General features: G+C 35.6%; 1 protein-coding gene across 1 annotated transcript in view; it reads right to left on the bottom strand.

Moving 5' to 3' along the window:
- LOC109106978 (glycine N-methyltransferase-like) overlaps nucleotides 1-24,132 on the bottom strand; it is a 48,262-nt gene extending 24,130 nt beyond the window's left edge. Inside the window, exon 1 of the mRNA XM_042755994.1 lies at nucleotides 23,987-24,132. Within this exon, the coding sequence (XP_042611928.1) occupies nucleotides 23,987-24,132 (146 nt within the window). The remainder of the gene's footprint in view (nucleotides 1-23,986) is intronic.
- Between the last annotated feature and the right edge of the window lie 591 nt (nucleotides 24,133-24,723).

Below are 24,723 nucleotides of genomic sequence, written 5' to 3'. Positions count from 1 at the left end.
TTTTGTTTGTCTCCCTTATTTATCGCACCTGATTCAGATCATCAGCTCATTAGGAGAGAGATCCATGAACTGAACTGAGTGTGTCAGATTCAGAAACATTTAAAATGTGCAGAGCAGTGGGTCCCGAGGCCTGGAGTTGAGAACCACTGCCCTATATGCATATTCACACAGACACACATACACACAAAGACACACACATACACAGATATACATGCACACACATTTTGTTGCAGATATAGATTCAAGTCTTCTCTTTTTAAGAGTTTAAATGTCATTTTCAGGTTTCACTGTAATCATAATCTGGCAAAATTGTAAAAACTGATATGTCTGTATGAACAAAACGGTAAACTTTGACTCAATGAGATTTAAAATGTTGTAACAGTGGTTTTACAATGTTTAAGCATGAATCCATTAAACCTTTGAACAGTACTGTTTAGGTTAGCTGAATAAGCACATTAGTGGTCTTCCGCTGCCATCTAGTGGTTATAAATTGCAATTTCTCATACTACACTGTGTTTTTAACCTTTTTAACTATTAGAGTGTTATTTTTTGCCCAATATCTCTTAAATTTTGCATGCTTGTTTAGAATGAAATTATGCATTATTTTACACAGTCTTGAGAATTTGTGGGCTTTCTGTTTGTATTAATAGGCCTTTGGGTACACTACATAAAGAACATATAAAAAAAAATGACCAGTTTATAGTTGTCCAAATGCAAATGTTCAACATTTTTTGGATAATTATTGACCTAGAGAGACTACAGAATTGTACTGAAGTGGTTTTATTGATTTTCAGCTTAAACCCTTGAACTAGTTCGTTAAAGTAGCTTATTTAAATATTTTATATAATATTTAATTTACAGTTTTATTGACAACATTGGTCCCAGAGGCAAAGTTGTTCAGAATGAGGAGATCTATTTTTTGATATGAAGATCTAGTGTTTGTGTGAATATATGAACATGTTCTACAATTTGAGGTCATTTTCTATAGAAATCTTGTGTTTTTTAATGCCCTTTTAACTGGTATAGCGCCACCTATGGTCCGATCTCCATGAATCTTTGCATGCTTGTTAAGAGTCATCTGCTACATGTTTTCACCAAGTTTCATAAAATTTTTTAGTTTTCATTTAGGTTTTATAGGCTTTTGGCTATTCTGGCCATGCCCCTTTTCTAATTTACCCCGTTAAAGGTAACCAAAGGACAAAATTCAACATTTTTTTTTCATAATTATTGATCTAGACAGTCCAGAGAATATTACCGCAGTGGTTTGATCGAGATTGAGCAAAATACCTAGGACTAGTTCGCAAAAGTATGTTTTTAACATATTTGTGAATATTTAATGAACGATTTGATTGACAGCAATGATTCTTGAGACAAAGTTTCTCATTATGAGGAGATCTATCAAATGATATGCATATTGTGTGGATCTGTGAAACACCACGTGATTACTGAGCCATAAAACTCATTAGCACCAACTAGTCGCCGATTTCTTTCAAAATTCTTACAGACCTTTAGGGCCATGATTTGAACAAGCCCACTGAGTTTCGTTTCGTTTAACCTACGTTAACCTTGTCAAATAGGTGCTTACACTTATTTGGCCAATGGCGGCCATGTTTTTTGAGATAAGCGAATGTCCTCATAGACACTTATGCCACATTGGACAAAGACACTGTATACCAAATTTCAAGTTGATCAGTCAAACGGTTACCGAGTTACAGTTTCTTCAATCTTAAAGCGCCACCAAGTGGTAGAGCTGCATAATTTTTTTTTATTTGACCAAAGTTTTACCTCATACATGTGTGTAGCGAGTTTGGTGAAGATATGTCATTTCGTTCAAAAGTTATAGCCTTTTTCGTAAAATTGGTGCTTGACTTTCGAACATTTTGGCACCCCATTTCGACAGTGAGTTGAAATTTCAACTTTTTTGATAATTATTGATATTCACTATCCAGAGAACATTTCTGCAGTGGTTTGGTTCCAATTGGGCGAAAAACCTAGGACTAGTTCGTAAAAGTAGGTTTTGGACATACATCAAAATTGCGGAAAAACAAGGCCCCCTAGACCCAAAATCAGGATTGACCCAAGGATTCCAGAAATGTAAAATTTTTGAGTCTACGACAAGCGGTTTAGGAGCTATGAGCAAATACACATTTTTGATCGCTGTAGCGCCCCCTATTGGCCAATTGGGCTGAGACTTGATAGGTTCTCCCCAAATTGAGCTCTATCATTTGGCCAAGTTTCAAGTCTCTAGGCCTTACGGCCTACGTGCTTGAACCCCTAAAATGCCTAACAATTACAATAGGGTTTCAGCACTACGTGCTTGAACCCCTAATAATATAACATTGTAACATCCTTAAAAACCATTAGAAAATTTATAGTGAGTTAATTTCAAAACGTGGGATAGTCTTAGGCTCATTTCGGTTCATTCTTGGTTAAAAAAAAAGTCTTCAGGTTCCATATGCAGAGTGAAATGAGAACGGTCCAGCATTTAGAAATAATTCTTATTAACTCTGTTATTATTCTTGATTTTTCTAACTGCTAACAGTTTGCATTTTCGAATTATGCCTTATGTGTGACCAAAAATGGAGTATTTTCTGTTTCAGATGTTTGATCGCACTGGTGCCTCGCGCACGTATTCATTGGAAACAGTGCAGCCGTTCACCGTGTCATCCGGCGCGAGCAGCACTTTGGCATATTTTTGTTCATTATGTTTTTTTTTTTTTCGTCGAATACTGAAATGCGTGAATTACAAAGCCTATTTTCAAATGGGCAACATCACGAATATGGAAATGTTTGGATTTCTCCAGAATGAGAGAGCCCAACCTTACCTTATGTTTCCTTTAAATTATTCTTATTATTTTATATTATTTATTTATAACTAAGCATCACATAATGCAATTATTTTAATCCATTAGAATTATACATTTTTTAATTATTGTTCTGTTCTGATAAATTTGTTAAATGTAAAGGATTTGTTGTAAAGTGAGGGGAACTAAAAATATCCTGTTGGCACCTATAACATTATTAGGCCTGCCGTTATAATTTCTGAATGTAATAAAATGCAACTTTTTTTTCCCCTCTCACAAAAAAAAAAAAAAAAAGCGAAAATAGGCGATTAATCAGTTAAAATGTGTTACTGTGGGTTAAAAAAAAAATACATTATATACTTAGAAACAGAGTATGGGCCTAATCTAGGCTGTTGTTAACTATTTACAAGTTTTGTGTATGTTTTTATCCAGTTTTTTTTTTTTTCTTCATTGCATCTGAAAATGACTTTGTGTATGCGCATTCACTTGCTCTCAACCTCTCACGTTGCTCAGCTGTGGATGATTTCAAAATGTTTGATATAAAGGTTGCTGTCCCATTTTATACAGGAATTGTTCATTTAAAATAAGAAAAAAAAAATCAAATTATATTGTTAGTTTTATGCTAACATGCAATCAAGGTCTTCAGATACTATATAAGATAGTTCATTTAGGCTATTTAACATGCACTGTGACATTTTACCGTTTCAGCTTATAAACTCCTTGAGATTTTAAAGTCAGTTTAATAGTATTGAAATTCAAGTTGAATCTAGTATAAAAAAGGTTTTAATTGCTTAAATTAGTTCTATGAATTAATATGTTAGCATGACTTTTTGATCATATAATTTTTAACGAGCTGTATTTATTTTCCGAAACCAAGCACCCACTTTTTTTCTTTTTTAAATCTATTAATCGCTCGCATATATACTACAACGGGGAATTTTTTTTGTTTTGTTTTTTTTTTGTTTTTGTGTTTTGAGCAAGGTGTCACTGTCAGGGGAGTCAAAATATAATTACATCATCATTAGAGTTGCCAGTTAACTTCAGAAATGGGAAATAAGGGCTAATTGAGATTTGTTTCTTTTATTCTTTATTTATGTCTATTCTTGTATAAAATAAGTGTTTATTCTTTAAGAAAATAAGGTACAGAATAAGGGACGATCCAAATATTTGTAATGATAATATATTTTTAATAATATAGGCCTATATCTGCCTGCAGTTAAAAAAGTTATCATATTTGTTTTGCGTCAACAATATAGGCTACAATTATTAAAAAAATAAAAAAATAAAAAAACCATCAGCATGAGTAAATTTTACCATTATAGAATGGGGGTAGTAATTTAGAAGGTGAAAATACTGTGAAATTACAAATGGCAAGGAATTTTAAAGCATAACAACTGAAGGTCTATGAAATGTTAGGAGTTGTATTTCAATATAATGAGGTCCAAGTTTAAGAATAGATTTTTTTTTTTTTAACTCTCCATTTAACAGCATTAACTTACAATGAAATACGTCTTCCTTCAGGTAGACTGAATGTTTTCCTGCCTTGCTAAACGTTGGGCTCATGATCAATGAGTTGTATTCAATCCAACTGATTTTGTAAAATCAAAACTTGCTGACGGTGAAGCTGAGTCAGTTATTAGTGCAAGTCATGCTCGCTGTGAAGCGGGAGCAGCTGCAGAGGATATCGCTTGGTCTTAAAGCCTTCCTCAAACACCTACGTTCACAAATAACAATGATTTTCACAAAAATAATGATTAATTATCAATTGATAATTTGTTATTATTATGGTCTAGTGAAAATAATAATATGGGCTGCGAGAAAATAATGAATAAAAAGAGTAAGGCTGCTGTGAGTGCAGGCATGTTTCAACCCAGTAACATGACAACACACCATTCCTCACAGCCAAAAAACAGACCGGCTGGAGGGGGTAGTTCTGTATAGTTTGTGGGGGTCGAGATAAGGGTGTGAATTTCTTGCGCTTTCATATGGACAGTGTCTTATGAGGGTTTCAAACTTGCAGAACAGGTTTAGATAGGACAAATGCCTGTCACTTTGGTTTTAGAATAATGTTGAAGAAAGGTTTTGATCTCCTTCAAATGTTGACTACTGTATAGCGTAATATAGTTTATTAGTTATTATAACTTAATTTCAGAGGAAGTTGCCTTAACTCAAAAAAAGAAAAAAAAAAAGATCCAAACTGTTGCATTAATTTTATTTGTTTCATCCATACAATATTTTTTAGACTGCGAAATATAAATTCTCTCAGAATGTAGCCTATTCATTACCAATATATTGAACCATCTCTTTATGTTTTTCTAAATCCCAAACAGAGTCCAGACATCAGTAAAGTATCCGTCTATGAACATGTTTTATAGGCTGTTTTAGATTTGGGAATACACATTCTTTACAGACGTGACAAAAAACATTTTGGAGTTTTTTTTTTTGTAATATATATATATATATATATATATATATATATATATATATATATATATATATATATATATATATATATATATATATATGTATATATGTGTGTGTGTGTGTGTAAGGGAAACAGGTCAATTTAGCTCAAAGGGAATCATTTAAGATTTAAAGGAAATTTGAACAGAATCACTGTTTCACGGCTGATCACTGAAACGGCAAGCGATTCACTGAACGAGCCGTTTAAACATCAAATCTGCGCTGGATATTAATATCCAAAGTATAGTGAAAACACTATTAATTAGCACAGTAACAAGATCGGCAGTTTAAGACATTAACTTGTAAGCACAAAGCACAAGATACTTCTCTTTTCAATATGAATAAGGCTTTATTGATAAATCTAAGACATATAAACTAATCTAACACTTAAGCACACACACTCACACATTCACACAAGTTGCAGGAAGATAGAACGTTAGGAAAGAATGAGTTTAAGAGAATGAAAATGTGTAATCCCAAGTTTACAGCAATACGTGAAGTTGCATAGACATGAACAACCATGAGTCACTTAATTAACCCTCGCATTGAGTTCATCAAGTAGGTTAAAATTATATTAGATAACACCAGTACAGATCAGAGTCTGGAGGTACGTTACTTGTGATGCCTGTGTAATGGGGTTCCCTTTGTTGTCGCTGAAAAGGGGGTTTCCCGAGGTTGCTGATTGGCTGGAAGTTCAGTAGTCGTTGAAGTGACGTCTTGGGAAGCCCGTGGTTGGGCGTAGGCTGACGATGCGGAGTTGTGGGCTGGCTGAAGTTTCAGACGGGCACACGAGGTCAGACTCGGAGACACGGCGTTACAAAACTTAACTCAGAACACGAAACTCTCAAACGGAAAAGAAAAGAAACTAAAGTAAAAGAACAGAAGTAAAGTTTGACGAGACTAGGTGGTGTTTCTTCTCATCGTGGCTAAGTAGCAGCAGGCGTGCAGGCCGAAGCATGCTGGAACCGCGCTCAACGAACGCTAAAAGTGATGACAAAAAGCATGACTAAAAGCAAAAGCTAAAAAAGCAAAGGCTAAAAGCTAAATTTGATGGTGTCCTGAGTATTTAAACTGGCCTTTTGGCCACACCTCAAATGTTGTCTTGACCAATTAGATATTGTCTTTTCTCGGTGTGTTGCGATGTTTGTCCCACCCATTCATAAATCATATGTTATCTTATCAAGCACGTGGTCCGAATTTTCCTGCTCTTGCAGGGTATAATTTGGACATGATTCCTATAGCAAGAATATGATACATTTGACAAATAACTGATGGTCAGAAACGTTTCAAGCAAGAAGATTTGAACACACACATACTAAACATGAATATGATCCCTTAAGCTATTCAAGAGTTATTTAAAAAGACATACACAATAAGTGATTAGAAACATTAAAGTCAAATGTGTGGGTTACATGTATGATATGGAGTTAAGCAATGGACTGATATCCATTTAGAAGTCTTTTTTGAGTTCATTATATGCATTGGAAGGCATTCTCTGTGCCATTCTGTGGAGTAAGGATATGTCCTGTGAAGACCAGAGAGGTTAACAGGTCTCCTTAGGAATTTCAGTCTTGTTTCCTTCGAGGTGGGGTAAGTCAATCCAAAGAGCTTGTGATCATGATTACTATTATGGGTTTACATGTGATGGTAACGCTGTGCATCTCTTTGATTACTTGCCCCAAATTTGACAATCTCTTCTTCGAATTGAAATTGTCAATAATTGTTCTAATGGTGTTAATGTTGAAAGCTGTTCTGTGAAAGAGCTGGTTGGTTATCTAGCTTCAGACTGTGGTGCTAGTAGTTGATTTACAGCATCCTGTTGCCTTTCCGAGGAATTCGGCTTCTCTTGTTTCAACCATGCTCACGATCGAATCTTTAATTTTACGCTATATATATATATGTTTGTGTGTTTTTTTTTATTTTTTGTATTTACAATGCACAAACCAGAAGCAAGAATATCTGCAGAGAAGGGTTGGCCATTCTCAAAACATAAAATATCAATTTTATATCAGTTTTCGTTTTTGTGTTTCAGAGGAAAAATCAGTGTTATGGCACATCTTCATCACAGGCCGTTTTGAAAGAAGAATTTATACAAACGCGTATAAATGCTTTACAAACTTTAACAGAGATGTCTAGATGGTACAGGGCTCTAGACTAACTTTCTGCACTGGTTGCACTGGTGCACCTAACATTTTTTCCTTGGGTGCACCTAACTTTTGTGCACCCAACTTAAAATTTTTGACCGCATCGCATTTAACACATTTTTACAAGTTCACTTATTTTTCTTTTTTTTTTTTTTTATCGCCGTCCATATAGGCAATATTGACATGTAGCCTAAATGATTAACTAACAATCTGGTCAACATAAAGTTCTTTATTTGAAGCACAATTCTACAAGAAAGGTAACTTACTGAAACCATGTTGTTGATTAAAGTGTTTCACTGAACTGAAATTTAAACTTAAAACATCTCAAGATAAATGAAATAAAAAGAAAATCTAAATTAAGTGTTTTAAGGGCTCCAAACTGAACATCTCATGGCTCAATGTCTTATGGACTATCCTCCATTGCAGTCACAGGCCCTTGGATGGCATACTCCTGTAGTTTGGCCTTCTTGATCTTTGGCCTTGGCTAAACCAGTTGGCCACACTCTCTCTAGCATCAAAATCTTCCAGACTTGGCCCCTCTACACTGATTCTTATCAGATCTTCCACTGTATCTGAATGAAGGGATGCTCTAGTGTCTGATCTGAACAGCTAAATACTCCCTAAACAACTTATACTACTGTTTCAGCTATTAAAATAGTTCAGTTTTGTATATAATAGCAAAGTGATTATGTTTTGTTTCATTTTTTATTAAGTTAATTTAGAAAACGTTTGGAGCATTTTTTGTTCGTTAAATATAAGTTTTTTTTTTTTTTTAAGTGAACCTATGTTTGATCAATTTAGCCTTCTCAAATCATCACGACTTAAAATAAATAGTTGAAGCATATAACAATGTTTAAACATTAGACCCAGATAAATGTGTGCTCTATCCAATAGTTTTTGCGAAGACCCTTCAGTACAGATGCCAGCGTGATCACTTGCATTTTTTTCAGTGGATACGCCGCCATTTTTGCTCATAAATGTAAGAGTAATACATCATTCATAACTACTAAAGGTCTACTTTTATTTGTGTGCACTCACAATATCAACAAAACGTTGCGCTTTCTGCCGTGTTGTCTTTAACAGGAGTACAAAAATGAACCGAAACTCAGTGAAAACATGCCTCACAGACATGATAAATATATCCATAGAAAGCTTTAAATGACTACTTAATGAAATAAAACAAATCTTAAACAAAAACTCTTTCATTATAATCATAATCCTTAAAGATTTCTCTCTAAAGGCGCGTCTAATGAGGAGATGGCCAGACAGGCAACTTTATCCTTGCAACACAGACTCCAAAAAGACTAGTTTATTAGTAAATAATTCAAATATCTCCTTACTATTTCCCCCTGTCACATTTATGGTAATTACTTTTGCCGGTGCTTGCAAGCTTAAGCCTATTGCGTGTATTTGAAGGCAGAACTGTTCAGCTGTGCTGCTGCTGTGGGACACTAAACACCGTCGAGCAGCTCTTGACAGTTGCAGTAGCACGGTCTCGTGTTGTTTCCACCAGCATGGCAATTTTGTTTCATCACTAATTAATGGATGTCTAAATTATAAAAGTATGGAGAAGTCCATTCTTTAGAGTTTCTATGATTTAGCTAAATCGTGCAGGTTTAATTGATTCATTTCTTGTTTTAATTAGGCCTAAATAATGGGAGTGAAATTATACAGTGCCTCACGTTTTACTAAAATAAAGAAAATAATTTATAAAACACGCAACAATTTCTTAATCAGTGTACAGACAGATATGTATTTCCCAAGAAGTTATCTGTCAAAATAAAGGACAGGTAACGAATAACAAAGTAGTGCATGACAAAAATGCATGCTGTTTTACTGAAGGATTTTAAAATATAAATTAAAATATAGGCCTAATATGTGAGAATATTGACATTTTGCATATAAATCCATGTAGCCTAGCTCACTAAAATAGACCACTTTTAATGCTTTGATGCAAAGTAAAGCACAATTTCTTTAGAATAATATAACACATAATTCATATTATATAAATAATACTGCACACCTATTAAATGTGTCAAATCTAAAATATGGTGTAATACTGTGTAGCTTAGAGAAAATATAAGCACAGGCTCATAGGATTGACATTTATCCTGTTTGAATTCGTTCTAAGAAATACACATAACTTCATAAGTTCTAAACTTTCATCTGTGAATATTAAATATTTTAACTACAGTGTTTATCTTTCATTTGCCCCAACTGCAGCCATCAAATGTAACACATCAGTGAGGCAAAGCTGACGTCTATTTGCGAAAATGTGCTTTGGTGTGCTTGTTTGATAACTTGTGGTTAAAGTGCCACTCAGCGGTCAGACGCAGCGGCGGTACGCACGGCGGTAGAACCAACATTTTGATGTGGAAACATCCATATAAATCTATTGTTTTATTATTTTAGCGCATCATCGCGTCCGATATTTGTTTCACGTTTTTCCGCATTCAGTGTGGAATGGCCTTTACGCTCTGTTGACGTGTGCAGTGTGAACACGCATAAACCTGCAGCCACTGACGGAATAATAAATGTTAATCAAACAAAAGAAAAGGAGAAAATCAGTCACTGCTCTTGACTGAATCACTTATAAAGTTTAAGAATCATCTATAGGTTAATGTATACAGTGAAAATTATTTTTACATTTATTACTTTATGAAATGTCTGTAGTAGGCTATTTCTGTAGAAGCCTTTACTAGACTATCTGAAAAACTTTAAAAACTAAAAACATAGTGGCAGTTTCTAGCTACAAAGAAAAAAAAAATTCTAACATCTTTGCGACAATAGTTTTTATGAGTCCAAAATAACCTTGGGTTTGCATAATTTTATAATAATTTAACATCCCATCATCAATTATACCTTACATAATGTAATTTATTGTAATTAATGTAACTATAAATGCATTCAAAAATAAAACATGTAAGTTAGCTGTGACTTATGGAAAGTGTATGGAAAGTGTAGGGCATTTTCATCCAAGAAAAAAATCAAAATGCCCTGTCTAAGGGGTCTGTGTACTTTGCAGTCCATCCAGTTGTAATTTTTTAACTCAGAAATTAAAATGCGGTTCCTTCTTTAACGGTTCAAACACTGATGAATAAAATAACTAATTTTGATCATTCAAAATTCATATTTCATTAAAAATCGTAAAAATGATATAAACCAATAGAGACATAAGCAATGCAATTAGAGGTTTGTTTTTGTTACATTTAAATTGACATTGTGTTTTTCTAGTTGTAAAGGTTAAAACAATGTTAAGATTCTTATAAATAATAATGTTTCATTGGACTTAGACTCGGCCATTTGGGACTGGGACTTGAGTCCAACTCAGGCCATTTTGTACTTGACAGACTTGTCTCAGATTCAACTGGTTAAAGACTCAGACTCCACTTGGACTTGACTTAGGTGGACTCAAACCCTACACTAAATAATATATGTATATAGAATAGACAACAGTTTCACTATATTTGCAATGTTAATGCATAATGTGTATTGATTACAATGTTGCCTACACTTTACAGTTGGATACATTTTTGGTACGAAATAATATAACAATTATCCAATAATTTAAAATAATATTTTTTTTTCCTAATATGTTTTTTTATTTATACTACAATTATCTTAGCATTTAAGATTAAAATAGAGGGGGGAAAAGTTTTTAAATTCCAATTTCCAAAGGAAAATTAGAGGCATCTGGTGGCCAGAAAAATAATATTCATGTGCAATGCCATGGTTTAGCCACTAGATGCCTAGTTGCTCAAAAGAGTGTTGCCTTTTTTTAGGTTTTGTATTTGAATGAGTATCTAATATTTATATTATCGAACTCAAACACTAGATTTGTATAAGTTTAGATTATTTTTAGTTTTAGAAAGGTTAATTACACACATCCTAATGTCATTTTATAATATTCACATACACAACAAGTGAATATTAATTTATGCAAGCTGACAAGTTTAAAATAGTGCTTTAGATAGAGAGTGAGAGAGACAGACAGACAGACTCTACAATATGACTACTGGCTAGATTAAAATGTCAAAAATGCATTGAGAAACATTCAAATGAATGAGGTTCAATGCTGGAACTACAGGTTGTTTGGAAATATTGGTTGCTCCATGACACACGTTACTTCCACACAGGGGCGACTGCAGGATTTCTGCAGAGGGTATGCACAGAGTTGTTGTTGTTGTTGTTGTTGTTGTTTTTTTTGGGGGGGGGGGGCGTTTTAAACTCAACAAGATGGTAAAATATCCAATCGATTGTACAGAGAGCGGAAACTGAAGCACGCTTTGCTCGAGGCGCCATTGTGATCACTTGCATTTTTTTTCTAACAATGGAAACAAACAACCTTTGCTCATAAAGGTAAGGGTAATACATAATTCTAAATTATAAAGTTTTTTTTCTAAACTGTCTAGTTTTATTTGTGTGCACTCACACAATATCAACAAAACGTTGTACTTTTATAAAATAAAGAAAACAAACTCTTTCTGCCGTCTCGGTCTTCAACAGGAGCACCTTACAATGATGAACCTAAACTCAGCGAATTGCCTCACAGACATGATAAAAATATATAGAAAGCTTTAAATTACTACTTTAAAACAAAATAATTAAAATTGAAAATAGAAACTCTTTCGTTATGTTATCTGTGCAATGAGGAGATGGCGAGTCATTTTTTTTTCCTCACCATAACTGATGTATGTCTAAAATATAAAAATAAGGAAAAGCCTAAAACTATGGAAGCAGATTAGTCTCAAATATAATTCATGCAAAAAACACGATTCACACATGCGTAGACAATTTCACATGCAGGAAACCTAATTCACGTACACACAAAAAAAAAATTCACGTGCGTGAAAAAAAATATATATTCACAAAAAGCAATTCACATGCGCAAAATAAAATTATATTTGCATTTAGCAGACGCTTTTATTTTTATTTAGAAAATTATATATTCATAAAATACATTTCACAAATGCAAAACACAATTCGTAGATATACAACTGTGCACAAAAACCTTTGAATGTTTAAAATGTACGAGTGTCTAAATGTACAAATCGTCATTTAGTACGAATCCACTCGGATTTGTGTGTGTGTGTTTTTTTGAGACTTTCCTGGCAGAGCTCTCTTCCCACGTGGGTCTGTCGTACTCTTTAGCCAATCAGATGCGAGCTTACCATTCAACCAATCATATCATAAGCCACTGAGAGTGCATTCAGAAGCTCGCAGACAATCGGGGAGACGTCAAAGAGAAAGCCCATAGAAGCCCTGGCGTTACATTTTAAAATACTATACAAAATAATTAATCAGAATACTTACTCCTGCTCACTCACGCCAAAGAACTCCCTGCTCAAGCTCGCCGTCTCTGCAAGATTAACGATGGCAGTTTGCACGCACAGCTACTAGAAGATTTACATCTGTCAGACAGGTTGCTGACGTCATCAAGCTTAGTTTGAGTCTGCGCGTCAGAAACGGAAGTGCTAAAAATCGCTAAAAATGGGCTACACTTGTCTCAATTGAGTTCCAATTGGGTCGCTGTGTCCATTTCTTTTACTGTCTATGGGATTACTGATGTAAAGGCTTAATTTCCGTTCTAATTAATCCGTATTGCGCAAAAGGTGCACAGAATCGTGCTCCTTGAATGCACTCTCAGTGGCTTATGATATGATTGGTTGAATGGTAAGCTTGCATCTGATTGGCTAAAGAGTACGACAGACCCACGTGGGAAGAGAGCTCTGCCAGGAAAGTCTCAAAAACACACACACACAAATCCGAGTGGATTCGTAGTAAATGACGATTTGTACATTCAGACACTCGTACATTTTAAACATTCAAAGGTTTTTGTGCACAGTTGTATATCTACGAATTGTGTTTTGCATTTGTGAAATGTATTTTATGAATATATAATTTTATTTTGCGCATGTGAATTGCTTTTTGTGAATATATATTTTTTTTCATGCACATGATTTTTTTTTGTGTGTACGTGAATTAGGTTTCATGCATGTGAAATTGTCTACGCATGTGTGAATCGTGTTTTTTGCGTGAATTATATTTGAGACTAATCTGCTTCCATATAAAACAGGGCCAAAAATGCATAATTTTCATTTTATTTTTCAGTTCTGTACAATTAAAAAATAAAACACAAACTATAATGGCATATATGTAAAACTTTGTCCTATAATTTTATAGCTGCTTATAATTTCAGATTTTTATGTTGCTCTGTTCTAAATACCTTAAAATTTAAGGGATTTGCTGCAACACAATTTTGTGTATTTTAACCTATTTTGTTTTTATCCATGCAGCAAATGCTTTAAAAACAACATGTAATAGAAACCAAACTTTTATTTTGACAGGTTGTCATGAAGACCTTTGAGTTTCTTAGTGATTTACGATTGTTTTATCAAATTAAATGGTGAAATGCTGGTGAAGTGACTCTCGGAGCAGCTTCATAGTTCAAAGTTCATGCCCTTATATAGTGAGAAAGCAAATGTTAAACACAATGAATGTCACATATACTTCAGTATGTGTAGTGCAGAAACTGTGCCATCTATTCACACAGAGAAATTCAGACTTAGAGCTGACTAATGACTTTATGTAATTGGACCACATAACCCAGATTTGTGAACAACCAATATAAAGTTGGTTTGATGTTTGACATTTGTCAGAGATTCAGCCTCAAAAATCTTCAAGGTCAAGGTCCAGAAATGTAGTTAGGACATCAGTAAAATAGTCCATGTGACATCAGTAGTTCAACCGTAATTTTACGAAGCTACAAGAATACTTTTTGTGCACAAAAAAAAAACAAAAACAAATAACAACTTTGTTCAACAATTCTTCTTCTCCTCATCAGACACTGCATGAATCAGAGGTAAAAAAACGCTATAAATACTGTTCAGTTTCTTGCACGGACCAATCGTTTGGTGTCTTTACACATCAATGTATAGTCACGAGCCACAGGGTTTAATTTGGATTTGTCTGTGCATTTTTTTAAAATTACACTTTACTCTCATAGATTTTGTTACCATTGCCATGCATTATATGGCTGAGAGACTGCAACGGCTGGAATTAAAAATCATAATTTGTGTTCTACTGAAGAAACAAAGTCACCTACATCTTGGATGCCCTGGGGATAAGCAGATAAACATCAAATTTTCATTTTTTTTTGTGAACTATCTCTTTAACATCAAAGGGTGTGTCTTGTTAGCGGTTCATACACAAACATTTAAATGTTGGTTTTATTCACAGAACTATAAGACGACACATGATATTAAAATGTAAACAAATACATCAATTAAATTGAGAAAAAGCTTATTAAGATGTGCAGTACACCGCCCCCAAGAGGAACACATTGCAGTTGTTTTGACTGAGTTTAAAATTCAGAAACGTGAATAAATTAAAGGGGTCCTATTATGCTCTTTTACAAAGTCTTGATTTTGTTTTGGGGGTGTACTAGAACAGGCTCTCATACTGTCACGATCATTAGTTGGAGTACCCATGAACTTCAGTAGAGGGCACTCCACTCAGGACCATTCCACCCATCAACCACCAGATTTCACTTGGACACTAGCACCTCTCATACTGTTGCACCACACTGAACTACATTCCCCATGAGTCACTGCATCACAATCACCTTGCCACACCTGCACCTCATTCATCAGCCAATTTCCTTGCCACACCTGCACCTCATTCATCAGCCAATTTCCTTGCCACACCTGCACCTCATTTACACACACATAAAAGCAGCACAATCACTCTCACTCACTGCGAAGTCTTGTTTAGCCTGTCTAGCATTTCTGAGCGGTTTCCCTTGTGTTTGGTTTTCCCGTGTCTGATCTTGGATTGTGTATATCGACTCTGATTCTCTGCTGCCTGCCCCGATCTCTGCTTGGTTCTGTTTTTGATTCTGGTTGCCCCTAATATACCTGATGCCATTCCTGATTTCTGCCTGTCTGACCATTCTTTGAATAAAGTTCTGCACATGGATCCGAACGGCTCTGACTCCTTGTTACAGAAGACTTTGCCTTACCAGGATCCAGCAGTCCGGTATCCCCTTGCCACTGAGGTATCGGTTCCGGTTTCAATGTCAGCCTATCACCAATCCAGCCTAACAACAGATCCAGTCGGCCAGCTGTTAAATCTAAGGCAAGGAGATCGATCTATTGAGGACTATGTGCCCGAGTTAAGCCCACAGCGGGCCCCTGTTCCCGAGTTAAGCCCACGGCGGGTCCCTGTTTCCCATGTCAGGCCCAGGAAGGGCTCCAGTTCCGCCTGCTCTGCCCCGGCCACTGCACTTCCACATGGACCTGGCCCTCCATCCCTCCCCCTGTTCCGCCTCCGCTCCACCGCCCTCCTAGATTGTTTTGAGCGTCTGGAAGCCGCTTCTTTGGGGGGGTGGGGGGGGTTGCCCCTAATATACCTGACGCCATTCCTGATTTCTGCCTGTCTGACCATTCTTTGAATAAAGTTCTGCACATGGATCCGAACGCCTCTGACTCCTTGTTACACATACTAGGTTGTTTGAAAAACACTTTTTTTTTTTTTTTTTTTACATATTTTACATGATTACAAAACTTCTCTCCCCAGTCTGGCATGCACGGCTCGAATAGTTCCTGTATCAAATGAAGGCCCACATTCTGAAATACAAAATGTGCTGTGATTGCTTAGCTGGGCCAGTGTGTGTTGTGATTGGCTCCACTCGGCACCTGGTCAGGAAATGTCACGCCCCTTACCATAGCCGCCTGCGAGCTTCAGTGTATGCGTGTAAATATTGCCTCAAAATCAAATAAATTTGAGCGCGATTTAAACCCGAATGACTGTAACCACTCTAAGTTCGTCTGCCTTGGGAAAACTAGCATGTCTCTGACATATAACACTCGTTGCCCACCCTATCAATCTCACGTACCCATTAAGCACACTTCCATTTTTGAGATCCGATTATAAAAAGAAAAAAATAAATTATTATCCTACTTGATGTCTTAACCAATTGATATGTTTGTTTGTTACTATATACCTCTTATAATTTCAAGTCAATCAGATCATTGCACACTGATATATGGGTCTCTGTGTGTTCACACCATCTGGCCACCATTTTAAAAGCTGTCTAAAAACTTTCACCAAAAGAATATGTGTTACTTAGCTGAACGTAGACTAATATAGATGCTACAATGTGCTTAAATGACACTTCACAATGAATATATAACTGATCGACTTGAATGCCTTGTTGCTTGATTTTAGTGTTGTTGTTTTTTGTTTTTTTTGTGATTGGCTTTGTACTTTCAAAAAAATATATTTTTACAATTATTCTTTACAAATTTTCTTTAAAATAAACAAGAATTTTTATGATATGAGCTTAATGGGAATATGAGCTTAATGGTAACAGGGGTGTGCTTAAAGGGTACAGAAATGTACCCATTAAGCACAGCCAGACTTTTTGAATTTATGTATATCTTAATTAAAATGCTTTTGTCATTTAAAATAAAATTTAATATTTTTGTGTGAGAGATTAATATTTTATTTTAACAACTTTTTGTACTGAAACCAATATCTTGTGTACTACAAACTCCACAAAGAATATTTTGATCATAATAATAGGTACGTTTACCCTATAGCACACCACATGCTATTGAAATGTAAGCACATACATCAATAAATAAATGTTCACGCAAAGAAAGAAGGCGTATCCTTTGATTCTCCCTGTTGCCGCCGGCGCCATATCATGGAGATGCTGTTTCGTTGTGAAAGCAAAAATATTTTGTTTGGCCTTCCAAAAGAGGACACAACTAGAAATCAGTGATTAAGTTGTATTTACAACAATGTTTCAGAACAGTTTAACCCAAATATTCAGATGTGTGCAGCACATTTTATGGAGGACTGTTTCCTGATCCTGGGAGAAAGATTACAATACTGGCTGTTCTGACTCACAGTCTGTAAGTACGTTTACACGTGTAAAGGATTTGCCACTGATGATTCAAACGCGAGTTTTGAGCAGTGAAGAGTAAAGGTTCTCAATTCCAGTCCTCGTGCCCCTGCTCTGCACATTTTGTATGTCTCTCTGATCGCTTCAATCGTTTGTTCTATTTGAACGCCTTGCGAAGTGGACATCACAAGATATTCCGCCATGATTCCAGTTCAAAGCAAACATATATGTTCCATTCAAAGTGCACTGAAGTGTGCAAGAAATTAATTTCAATTTCATTTATTTACAGAGGTATATGATGTCACACTTGTCAGTGTGTGAAGACGTTGTGCAGCGCAAATCCGTGAATGAATGTTCCCAAGTGAGGTAAACTTCAACAGATTTCCCCTCCTCAGGGACTAGGGAGCAATGAGCACTGTGTAGGGACCATGTCAATGGGAACACAGTTCATGCACAGAGCTCCCTTCTAACAAGCTGATTATCTGAATTAGGTGTGTTAACAAAGAGAGACATGCAAAATATGCAGAGCTGGGGGCGCGAGGACTGGAATTGAGAACTGCTAGAATAGCGCTTGTTGTTTGTCGTTTCTCCGATCAAAAATGCAGACATGGTTTTAAGTTTACCCGGCGCGATGCAATGCAACTCGTAAAAACACAGTATAAGTCATTATAATCCGTAATTATGTCCCCACTGGATGAAACAAATGCCTCGTTTGTAATGGGTTTTATTGTTATTGTCTTGTCACGCCAGTGTTCTGACTGGGATCACAGTATGACAAGGGGCATAACATTTCGTCACACGCTTGAGGCATTCGGCCAATCACAACACACTGGATAGCTGGCCAATCAGAGCAGACCTTGCTTTTCAGACCGATGAGCTTTGTAAAAAACAATGATGTACAGTATGTGGAAAATAATGTGTTTTTTTAACCTTAAACCACATAAACAGATTTCATTACACCTTATACACAAAATTATGTTCTTTTTAGCAACATCATATATCCTTTAAAGAGGAATACATTGCAGTTGCTTTGACTGAGTTACATATTCAGAAATGTGAATAAATAAAATTAAAAATACACAAATTGTGAAATATCAACTTTAAAGGGTGTGTCTTGTTACTGGTTTATAGAACAACATTTACATGCTGGTCTCATGCACAGAACTATAAGACAATTCACGATATTTAAATAGCAACTAATACATCTAGTCATTTCTAATAAATATGCTCTTCTGTCCCAATTCTAAGGGGTGTGTCATGTTACTGGTTCATGAAACAACATTTAGATGGTGGTTTTAGTCGCGAAACTGCAACACAAAAAAAGCTATTTAAATGTAAGGACTGAGCAAAAAGCTAACAAAGCCTTTCATAGTGCAGTACACCACCCCCTAGAGGAATATGTTTAGGGCCCTATAATTTTCACGATGCTGAAAACGACGACGGAATTGCGGAATCCAGTCATAAAAACGGAATTCACAGTTTGATGCGGAATGTCACAGAATTTGTCAAAAGTAGGCCATTACACTTATATCAAATCATGATATGGACTAGTATCTGTAAATACTAAGCCGCAAAAGTCGTTTTAAATATGAATCCTGCATGTTCTGCATGTCTCTGTTAATGAATGGCATTAGTCGCACAATTTCATTTACTATACTGAAGCGTGTGTGACGCTTGCTGTGATTTCAGCGTCTGCCATCTCACTAAATGAGGATATAAATACATGAACAACATCTCCAGAACTGCTCTGAGAGTCATTTCATGAGCATTTTACTGTTTAATTTGAGTAAAAGTAGCGTCATATCTAGGGTGACCATATGCGCCGTTCATACGGGACACGTCCCGGCAAGGATTTTAATATTGCCTACAATATCCAGGTTTTGGCTGTTTGCAGGTCGATCGTTGTGCGACATTCATGAGAGCTAGAGAGCAGAGCAGACGGCTCCTTATGCTTTCGGATCGCTCTCGCACCTACTTTGCTGTCTTTTTTTTTTTTTTTTTAAGCAGCGACGCTTCTAAAACGAACGAACGAACACGTGCGCATATTTGCATCGCTTTGATTGTTCCCTGTAGATCTCACCTTCTCACGCGCAGCCCCACAATTAATCGATTATGTATAATACCTGCATGTTATTGGTCAAACTGCTTTGGATGTTTTAGGCAATATTAAAATCCTGGCCGGGACGTGTCCCGTATGAACGGCGCATATGGTCACCCTAGTCATATCACATACACGGAACTGTAAAGGTATTCACGGCAACCCATCAAAATAAAAGTCCGGTTTGATTTGAACAGACTGTGCCTATTACTATTTTTCAGTAGGATGTACATAGCCTACTACTACTACTAAAATAAAACAAACATTATTTTAAAGGAATAATCACAAAATATTTTAATAGTAAATCCCCTTTTTTTGCCAAAAAAAGAAAAAAAATTACTTAATTTTCAATAATTAAAAGAAAAGTGAAATTAATGTTTTATGCCTTCATTTGATAACCAGAAAAATGTGAATACACAACACAGAATTTCTGAGAAAAAAAAAAACTAATTCATAAGGCTACTTTAAGGAGAAAAAAAAAAGAATAAATTAAGTTGTTTTATGCATTCAAATAACTAGACATGCTACAAAACTAAATTTGGTAACAATAAAAAAATAGGAAAGAATAAAACCTTTCATAGGGCCCTAAAATTGTCATTTCTGTTAAACTTTTAATATTAAAAAGGAGTCAAGAAAAATTTTAACAGAAAACAAAAATTAATTTGGAAAAAAAAAATGGAACTCAGGAAAAAATAAAATGGATTTCATAGGGCCCTACATTTGTTAAGACTGAGTTTGACATTCAAACTTTTAAAAAATTAATTTAAAATGCATACAGTTTTCCATTTCAGCATCAAAGGGTGTGTCTTGTTACTGATTCCTAGAAGAATATTTTGATGGAGGTTTTAGCCACAGAACTATAATTGAACATACTATAGAAAATTAAACAAATACATAATTTAGTTTAAAATAAATACAATATTTTACCTCAGCTTCAAAGGCTGTGTCTTGTTACAGATTTCTCAAACAACATTTTCCATTTGTTTTCATTGTCAAAAGAGATGCATAAGTCACACTTTTGACATTTCAAGAATAGCTTGCGAAACCTTCCAAAAAAGTCTCCAGTATTACTGCCCCCTAGAGGAAGATACTGCAGTTGTTTTGACTGAGTTTGACATTTAAACCTTTAAAGGGGTCATGTGATGCTACTAAAAAGTACATTAATTTGTGTATTTGGTGTAATGAAATGTGTTTATGTGGTTTAAGGTTCAAGAAACACATTATTTTCCACATACTGTACATTTGTATAGTTTCTCCTCTATGCCCCCGCCTTCTGAAACGCGTCGATTTTTACACGGCTTATCGGTCTGAAAAGCGAGGTGGGCTCTGATTGGCCAGCTATCCAGTGCATTGTGATTGGCCGAATACCTCAAGCGTGTGACGGAAATGTTACGCCCCTTAACATATTGTGATGCCCTGTCTGGACGGAGCGACGAGACATTAACATAAAACCCATTATAAACGTGATATAAACATGATTTCTAGTAGTGTCCTCTTTTGGAAGGCCAAACAAAGTAGTTTAGCTTTCTCAACAAAACCGCAACACACCGCAGCCTTGAGTGAGCGGAGGCCGAAGGCCTAGAGTGAGCCGCGGCCTAGAGTGAGCGGAGGCTGACTTGAGTGAGTGGAGGCTGGTGGGCTTGAGAACGGTGCGGCCGGCGGATTCTACGAAGGAGCTTGCGGCAACCACAAGTAACGACCCCGGGCTGGACTCCACTTCATCCACGGTGAAAGCCGATCCGGAGATCCACAGTGCAAAGTTGATGTATTTCCTCAGTGACCAGCACGGATCAGCTCAAGGCATGACGAAGCGGATATCGTCCTCTTTTAGAAGGCCAAACAAAGTAGTTTCGCTTTCACAGTGAAACACACAGCGTTTATATGACATGGCGGCGGCAGCAACAACAATACTACAATTAGAATAAAAGGTATGTCTTCTTTCTTTGCATGAACATCTGGGCGGCATTATGCAAATCTTCCTACACAGTGACGTAGAGATGTGGGGGAGTGTTAGAATGAGCCGTTTTAGGGGGGTGTGGACTTGTCTTAACTTTTATAAAGAATATCTCTTTGGATTTGAGACTTTAGTTTTTGCAACTTTACAGATCTTCTTTATGCACCAAGAGCTTGTAACACTCCAAAGAGAGAGGAAAAACTGAAATCGCATCATATGACCCCTTTAATACATCAATACAGTCTTCTATTTCAGCTTCAAAGGGTGTCTTGTTTCTGATTCCTAAATGAACATTTCAATTCAGGCTTCACTCTCATATGTAAATCAGGACATATGCTATTGAATAAATTTTTTTTTTATTTTTTTTTTTTTTTTTTTGATAGTTGTGCATGAGTCCCTTATTTGTCCTGAGCAGTTGAACTGTCCATTATTCTTCAGAAAAACTCTCCAGGTAACATGGGAAACATGGGTTCCTTCTGAAGCTTCTGGCATAATTCAGCTATTATTTTTTCTTGTGGATATGTAAACATCTTTGATGCAAAATATTTTACTCAGAATGGATATCTTTCTAGAAACCAGTAACAAGACACAGCTTTTGAAGTTGTGATGGAAAACTGCATACATTTAAATTAATGTATTAACAGATTTGAATTTCATGCAATAGCATGTGTCCTGAATTACACATGAGAATAAAACCTGAATTTAAATGTACGTTTAGGAATCAGAACAAAGAAACACCTTTTGAAGTTGAAAAAGAAGACCGTAGACTATTCATTTTAAATGAATTTATTAACAAATTTGAATTTAATAAAAATAGCATGCATCCTGATTTACAAATAAGAGTAAAACCTTCATAGAAATGCTCTTTTAGGCCCAATTAACAAGACAACTTTTGAAGTTGAAAATTGTATGCATTCTAAATTAATTTATTAAAGGTTTGAATGTCAAACTCAGTCAAAACAACTATATTATCTTCCTCTAGGGGGCAGTAATACTGGAGAGACTTTGGAAGGTTTCGCAAGTGATTTCTGAATGTCAATAGCGTGACTTCTGTTTCTCTATTGACAATGAAAACAATTGCAAAATGTTCTATAAGAAATCTGTAACAAGACACAGCCTTTGAAGCTGAGGTAGAAGATTGTATTTATTTCAAACTAAATTATGTATTGGTATAATTTTCTATAGTATATGTTCAATTATAGTTCTGTGGGTAAAACCACCATCAAAATTTTTTATCTAATCTGTATCAAGACACACCCATTGAAGTTGTGTGATAAAACTGTGTGTTATAAATTCACTTATTTAAAAACAACTGCAAAACAAGACTTTGCCAGCTTTATCTTAAAGGGATACTCCATCCCAAAATGAAAATTTTGTCATTATTCACTTACCCCCATGTCATGCCAAACCCGTAAATTCTTTGTTCATCTTTGGAACACAAAATCTCACAGCGACGAGAGTACTTTTTGTACACAAAGAAAAAAAAATAATGACTTTATTCAACATTCCTCTCTTCTGTGTCTCTCCAAATCAGCGTAGCGCCATTTTGGCAAATCTGAGCAGTACGCAGGCGGCGTACACTCTTCTGTGTCACTTACTTCTGTGTTACTTACTTAGCCTACCAGTTTTTATCCAAAATATCTTAAATTGTGTTCCGAAGATGAACGAAGCTTTTACGGGTTTGGAACAACATGGGGGTAAGTGATTAATTACAAAATTTTCCATTTGCGGTGGAGTAACCCTTTCATTGTTGAATTTCAATAGTATGTTTTCTGTTATAGTTCTGTGACTGAAACAAATATAAAAATGTTCTTATATAAACAGTAACAAGACACACCATGAGGTTGATACAGAAGAGTGTATTTATTTTAAATGAACTTATTTATTGGTTTTAATTTCAATAGCGTATACTTTTTTGGTGTCATACTTTTGTTAAAACAACAAACATTAAAATGTTCTCACAGGGACCTGGAATCAGCCTACTGCACAACCACTGGATTATGGAATGATAATGATTTTTTATATTGTTTTTCTTTTATTATATTTATTAATAGTAACAATATAATAATAACCATTATCACATATCTTGCTTACAATATTTCTTATTCAAATTCAAGTGCGCGTTATAAGTGTTTGTCTTTATATCCTTCAAAGACCTTGGTGCACAAATTGCTCGTTTTGTTAATTGTAAAAAAACATTCCGGTGGGATTACTCGTTTTATACTTTATATGTACTTTGCAGACGGTCCCTAGCTGCCCTAAGCGCTAGCTCGCTGCTGCTAGAGACTTCATGTGTTGCAACATATCGAGGAGTAAAACAAATCAACTGTGATGTGTGTTCAGTTCTACGTTCTTATGCTTTTCAGATAAACCATTTTTTATACAAATATACTCATCCACTAAGAATTTATCGATTTTTTTTTCGCAGCTGAAAAAAACACTACACATTGCTCTCTCTCTCTCTCTCTCTCTCTCTCTCTCTCTCTCTCTCTCTCTCTCTCTCTCTCTCTCTCTCTCTCTCTCTCTCTCTATATATATATATATATATATATATATATATATATATATATATATATATATATTAGAAGTTATTATTAACATGTTAGGTCATACCCTGTGCCGCAGGCTACATCCAGCACCTTCTGTACCCCATGTTTTCTGAGCAGGGACAGCAACCAGCACTTGTACTCCTCTGCCCTGCTCCGAGTGTCTCCGATGTACAGCCACAACACCTCCGCTTCACCACCGTCCACACACATAACAAAAACAAAAAACACACACACACAGAGAGAGCGTACGTAAAACAAACACCACCAAAAAGAATTATCACACCACCACGTGAACGGTTCGTCTTCCCGGTCTGAATTATTCTACTGTCTTGTCTTGTTTGAGTTTCTTTATCACGCTTATTTTGTTGACACTTATGTCGCGTCTATGACTGTGTTGAAACAGAAACGTTTGACCAATCGGACGCGCGAATGCACTCACGCCTCCATTTCCATTGGCCGAGACTTGATGACGTGTAAGCCTGGAAGATACACCTCCGATCTATGTTTCGTCAGATTTTTAAAAGGTTAAAGAGTAAATGTCAGGAAAAGTGTAATATTGGACATCGGGATAATATTGTACAATCATGGGCATTAAGGCCTAAAAGATTTTATGCTTTGCTTTTGAAGTTAAAAGTAAAGTAAAATCTGATGCTGAGGGACAGGGATGGCTAGATTAACGTTACTTGCGAATTGTAGTCCGTTACTGATTCTTAATTTGTCAATTACATGACAAAAATTGTAGTTAGTAATTTAAACCTAACTTGTTTATCATATTTATTTAAATAGGATAATCTTGTACCA

The sequence above is a fragment of the Cyprinus carpio genome, unplaced genomic scaffold, assembly GCF_018340385.1.
Source record: "Cyprinus carpio isolate SPL01 unplaced genomic scaffold, ASM1834038v1 S000006763, whole genome shotgun sequence".
NCBI classification, from domain to species: Eukaryota; Metazoa; Chordata; class Actinopteri; order Cypriniformes; family Cyprinidae; genus Cyprinus; species Cyprinus carpio.
This window is presented reverse-complemented; position numbering and strand designations above follow the sequence as displayed.